Source organism: Oncorhynchus masou, unplaced genomic scaffold, assembly GCF_036934945.1.
Source record: "Oncorhynchus masou masou isolate Uvic2021 unplaced genomic scaffold, UVic_Omas_1.1 unplaced_scaffold_528, whole genome shotgun sequence".
Classification (NCBI taxonomy): domain Eukaryota; kingdom Metazoa; phylum Chordata; class Actinopteri; order Salmoniformes; family Salmonidae; genus Oncorhynchus; species Oncorhynchus masou.
Window position 1 is genome coordinate 461,887 of NW_027011687.1, and position 6,000 is coordinate 467,886.

General features: G+C 46.0%; 1 protein-coding gene across 1 annotated transcript in view; it reads right to left on the minus strand.

The window, feature by feature from the left end:
- The window catches only part of LOC135535889 (tudor domain-containing protein 3-like), a 79,647-nt gene extending 75,653 nt beyond the window's left edge, over positions 1–3,994 (minus strand). The window contains 3 exon segments of the mRNA XM_064962300.1: positions 118–183; positions 2,677–2,761; positions 3,755–3,994. Of these exon segments, the coding sequence (XP_064818372.1) occupies positions 118–183; positions 2,677–2,761; positions 3,755–3,792 (189 nt within the window). The 5' untranslated portion in view covers positions 3,793–3,994.
- Positions 3,995–6,000: the final 2,006 nt, after the last annotated feature.

Sequence of the window (6,000 nt, forward strand, 5' to 3'; positions counted from 1 at the left end):
TGGCGTACACATATCTGTGCTAAGACACACACACACACACGCACACACACACACGCACACACACACACACACACACACACACACACACACACACACACACACACACACACGCCTCACCTTCTCCACCCGGCCACTGTTGATGTCCGCAGGGAGAAACGCCCTGCCAATAGGCCTCAGGTCACTCTGTAGAGACAGTCACAGAGACAGGGCGGAGAGATGAGCAACACTTATCCCCACCAACATATTAGGCTGACAATGAGATGACATGTAGTAAACCTCCAGATCAATAATTGAAAGCAATGTAGAGAAACCTGTTTTGAAAGCACTGGCAAATATTGGCTTGAATCTTGATTCTCCACACGTCTCTCAGAGTGGGCAAGAGCACACCCCTTGTCACGGACTTCAAACACTATTGGATTGGTGTCGGTCTGATTAGTCTGATTGGGACGGCAGGGTAGCCTAGTGGATAGAGTGGAGGGGCGGCAGGGTAGCCTAGTGGTTAGAGTGGAGGGGCGGCAGGGTAGCCTAGTGGTTAGAGTGGAGGGGCGGCAGGGTAGCCTAGTGGTTAGAGTGGAGGGGCGGCAGGGTAGCCTAGGGGTTAGAGTGGAGGGGCGGCAGGGTAGCCTAGTGGTTAGAGTGGAGGGGCGGCAGGGTAGCCTAGTGGTTAGAGTGGAGGGGCGGCAGGGTAGCCTAGTGGTTAGAGTGGAGGGGCAGGGTAGCCTAGGGGTTAGAGTGGAGGGGCGGCAGGGTAGCCTAGTGGTTAGAGTGGAGGGGCAGGGTAGCCTAGTGGTTAGAGTGGAGGGGCGGCAGGGTAGCCTAGGGGTTAGAGTGGAGGGGCGGCAGGGTAGCCTAGTGGTTAGAGTGGAGGGGCGGCAGGGTAGCCTAGTGGTTAGAGTGGAGGGGCGGCAGGGTAGCCTAGTGGTTAGAGTGGAGGGGCGGCAGGGTAGCCTAGTGGTTAGAGTGGAGGGGCAGGGTAGCCTAGTGGTTAGAGTGGAGGGGCGGCAGGGTAGCCTAGTGGTTAGAGTGGAGGGGCAGGGTAGCCTAGTGGTTAGAGTGGAGGGGCGGCAGGGTAGCCTAGTGGTTAGAGTGGAGGGGCAGGGTAGCCTAGTGGTTAGAGTGGAGGGGCGGCAGGGTAGCCTAGTGGTTAGAGTGGAGGGGCAGGGTAGCCTAGTGGTTAGAGTGGAGGGGCAGGGTAGCCTAGTGGTTAGAGTGGAGGGGCGGCAGGGTAGCCTAGGGGTTAGAGTGGAGGGGCAGGGTAGCCTAGTGGTTAGAGTGGAGGGGCTGCAGGTAGCCTAGTGGTTAGAGTGGAGGGGCAGGGTAGCCTAGTGGTTAGATGGAGGGGGGCAGGGTAGCCTAGTGGTTAGATGGAGGGGCAGGGTATAGTGGTTAGAGTGGACTTTCATTTATCTAGGGGAGAGTGGAGGGGCAGGGTAAACAGTTTAGATGGAACGCAAGCCTAGGGGTTAGAGTGGAGGGGCAATGCAGGGTAGCCTAGTGGTTAGAGTGGAGGGGCGGCAAGCCTAGTGGTTAGAGTGGAGGGGCAGGGTAGCCTTGGATAGAGTGGAGGGGCGGCAGGGTAGCCGAGTGGTTAGAGTGGAGGGGCGGCAGGGTAGCCTAGTGGTTAGAGTGGAGGGCGGCAGGGTAGCCTAGTGGTTAGGGTGGAGGGGCGGCAGGGTAGCCTAGTGGTTGACTGAAAGAGTGGAGGGGCACAGGGTAGACTAGTGGTTAGAGTGGAGGGGTTGGTAGGGTAGCCTAGTGGTTAGAGTGGAGGGGCGGCAGGGTAGCCTAGGGGTTAGAGTGGAGGGGCGGCAGGGTAGCCTAGGGGTTAGAGGAGGGGCTGCAGGGTAGCCTAGTGGTTAGAGTGGAGGGGCGGCAGGGTAGCCTAGTGGTTAGAGTGGAGGGGCGGCAGGGTAGCCTCAGGGGTTAGAGTGGAGGGGCAGGGTAGCCTAGGGGTTAGAGTGGAGGGGCGGCAAGCCTAGGGGTTAGAGTGGAGGGGCAGGGTAGCCAATGGGGTTAGAGTGGAGGGGCGGCAGGGTAGCCTAGGGGTTAGAGTGGAGGGGCAGGGTAGCCTAGGGGTTAGAGTGGAGGGGCGGCAGGGCAGCCTAGGGGAGGCCTATTAGAGTGGAAATCAAAAGTGGAGGGCCTAGTGGTTAGAGTGGAGGGGCGGCAGGGTTACTCTAACCACTAGGCTACAACAACCTGCCGCCCCTCCACTTAAACACATTGCCCTCCACTCTAACCACAAGGCTAGCCGCCCCTCCACTCTAACCACTAGGCTACCCTGCTGCCCCTCCACTCTAATAGGCTACCCTGCCGCCCCAGATTGTCGTAAAGCATTGGCTTGAGGGACAGGGGGAAGTGTGCAAGATCAAACAAGGGTGGAGAATTGGAATGCAGCCATATTTGTGTGACTTTCATTTATCTGACATACCGGCAAAACATTCAATAACGAATATTCAAAGCAATGTAGAGGAATCTGTTTTACACAAACCTGTTTTTGTAAAAAGCTTGATTGATTTTTTTTTTTAAATGAGGTTGACTGAAAGCACAACATCTCTTTTCTATTCAAACCCCCCTGGGGTCAGTTAAATGTACATCTACACAGGTGAAAGGGGAAAACGTTTTTGTTTGTTTGTTGGTATACAGTAGAGAGATGTGAGAATACTAGCTACTTACATTGAGTGCAATGCGAATAATGTAAGGAGCTGAGGGTTTCTCAGAAGTGCCTTTCAACTCCTCTATTCCTTCATCTGTAAGGTACCTGTGTAGGAGGTCAACCAAAAGAAAGGGCTCACATATCAATGGCGTAACCAATGCACGGTGGTTATTAAACAACAACAACACTCCAGCTAGCCACCGTGAACAAACACATTGAAAATCAAAAGCTAGCCAGCCAACTCGCATATCACTAAGTGTACTTAAATAACTTAGCTAACAACTGACTAGCAGATCAACTTTGAAGATATATTAATAGCTAGCTACAGTAATGTAGAGCAAGCTACAGTAATGTAATGTAGAGCAAGCTAGCTATAGTACAGTAATGTATTTAGCTAGCTACAGTACAGTAATGTAGAGCTAGCTACAGTACAGTAATGTAGAGCTAGCTAGCTCCAGTACAGTAATGTATTGCTAGCTTGCTACAGTACAGTAATGTAGAGCAAGCTAGCTACAGTACAGTAATGTATTGCTAGCTAGCTACAGTACAGTTATGTAGAGCTAGCTACAGTAATGTAATGTATTGCTAGCTAGCTACAGTAATGTAATGTATTGCTAGTTAGCTACAGTACAGTAATGTATTGCTAGCTAGCTACAGTACAGTAATGTATTGCTAGCTAGCTACAGTACAGTAGTGTAGAGCTAGCTACAGTACAGTAGTGTAGATCTAGCTACAATACAGTAGTGTAGAGCTAGCTACAGTACAGTAGTGTAGAGCTAGCTACAGTACAGTAATGTATTGCTAGGTAGCTACTTAGCTTCAAATGAACATACACGGCCTTGTTAGTTAGCATATCAAAGCTAAACATGCTAAAATAATTGACAGCAATTTGCTAGACAAATTCACAACATCAACTACCAAAATAATAATTATTAGCTACTGTTACCAGTCCGTAGGCCAGAAATGTCATATATCTATCTACATTATCACAGGCATCACAGTATGTGAGATCCTAAATGAGGTGTTAACTAGAAAAGCTAAAGCTATGCTAGCAAAGTGAACGTGTAATGTAGCTAGCTAGCTACACAAGCTACCCACCAGCCTTCTTTCGTGAGGGCTAAGTTGATTTCAGCCATTTTCTTTCAAATAAAAAAATAAAGTATCAAATGCAAATATAGTCGATGAACTATTTAATTTGTGGAATATCCATTGTTTGTTTTTTTATATCTTTAATAATTAATCCGATAATCAATGAGTTTAGCCGGATATTTTTAGCGTTTTGCCGGACTAAAAACAAATGACCTCCCGTTGGAAGAGACGTCAAAGTTGAATCTGATGCTTGTCGGCAAAGAGGAAAGGAAGAAACACAGCAGCTCCGGTGGCAAAGACAGACACTGCATCTACGGTGCTTTTATCAATCCAATGACCTATCTACTACACTCTGTCAAATATAATAATATTAGTTTCAATGTTTCAATATCAACATTGTTTTCTCTCCCCCCTTTACAACTGCCGACCAGGCACATACACTCTTAGAACCGTCATTTATTTATTTTACCTTTATTTAACTAGGCAAGTCAGTTAAGAACACATTCTTATTTTCAATGACGGCCTAGGATTAACTGACTGTTCCGGGGCAGAACGACAGATTTATACCTTGTCAGCTCAGGGGTTTGAACTTGCAACCTTCCGGTTACTAGTCCAACGCTCTAACCACAAGGCTACCCCGTTACGAGCACAAGCACATTTTTATTTCACTTTTATTTAACCAGGGAGGCAAGTTGAGAACAAGTTCTCATTTACAATTGTGACCTGGGCAAGATAAAGCAATGCAGTTGGACGTATACAGCAACACAGAGTTACACATGGAGTAAAACAAACACACAAGTCAATAAGACTGGTTTTAATGTCTATGGTGACTGACTGCAAAGAGGCCTGGGGTTGAGTCCCGGGTCGGTCGGTCTGCACCCAGAATTAGCTACAACGTTCTTCTGCATAATTTAGGTCGAACACCTTGCATAGCCTAGTTTAGGAAGTCTAACAGCTAGGCCTATATAACTAAAGATAATTTTAGAATTAGGGGGTAACTAAAAATCCAGAAGAATGCATGGCTAAAATCACTGGGGAAGCCAAGCCAGAAAAAAAGACACATTACAACCTGTGTGTTGTGATAATTGCTTTGTTTCCTCTACAATCTGTTAGTTCATATGCCTCTATAACTTGTTAGTTCATATGCCTCTATAACCTGTTAAATCATATGCCTCTATAACCTGTTAGTTCATATGCCTCTATAACCTGTTAGTTCATATGTCTCTATAACCTGTTAGTTCATATGCCTCTATAACCTGTTAGTTCATATGCCTCTATAACCTGTTAGTTCATATGCCTCTATAACCTGTTAGTTCATATGCCTTACCTCTATAACCTGTTAGTTCATATGTCTCTATAACCTGTTAGTTCATATGCCTCTATAACCTGTTAGTTCATATGCCTCTATAACCTGTTAGTTCATATGCCTCTATAACCTGTTAGTTCATATGCCTCTATAACCTGTTAGTTCATATGCCTTGCCTCTATAACCTGTTAGTTCATATGCCTCTATAACCTGTTAGTTCATATGCCTCTATAACCTGTTAGATCATATGCCTCTATAACCTGTTAGTTCATATGCCTCTATAACCTGTTAGATCATATGCCTCTATAACCTGTTAGTTCATATGCCTCTATAACCTGTTAGATCATATGCCTCTATAACCTGTTAGTTCATATGTCTCTATAACCTGTTAGTTCATATGCCTTGCCTCTATAACATGTTAGTTCTTATGTCTCTAGAACCTGTTAGTTCATATGCCTCTATAACCTGTTAGTTCATATGCCTTACCTCTATAACCTTTTAGTTCATATGCCTCTATAACCTGTTAGTTCATATGCCTCTATAACCTGTTAGTTCATATGCCTCTATAACCTGTTAGTTCATATGCCTTGCCTCTATAACCTGTTAGTTCATATGTCTCTATAACCTGTTAGTTCATATGCCTCTATAACCTGTTAGATCATATGCCTCTATAACCTGTTAGTTCATATGCCTCTATAACCTGTTTGATCATATGCCTCTAAAACCTGTTAGTTCATATGCCTCTATAACCTGTTAGTTCATATGCCTCTATAACCTGTTAGTTCATATGCCTTGCCTCTATAACCTGTTAGATCATATGCCTCTATAACCTGTTAGTTCATATGCCTCTATAACCTGTTAGTTCATATGCCTCTATAACCTGTTAGTTCATATGCCTCTATAACCTGTTAGTTCATATGCCTCTATAACCTGTTAGTTCATATGCCTC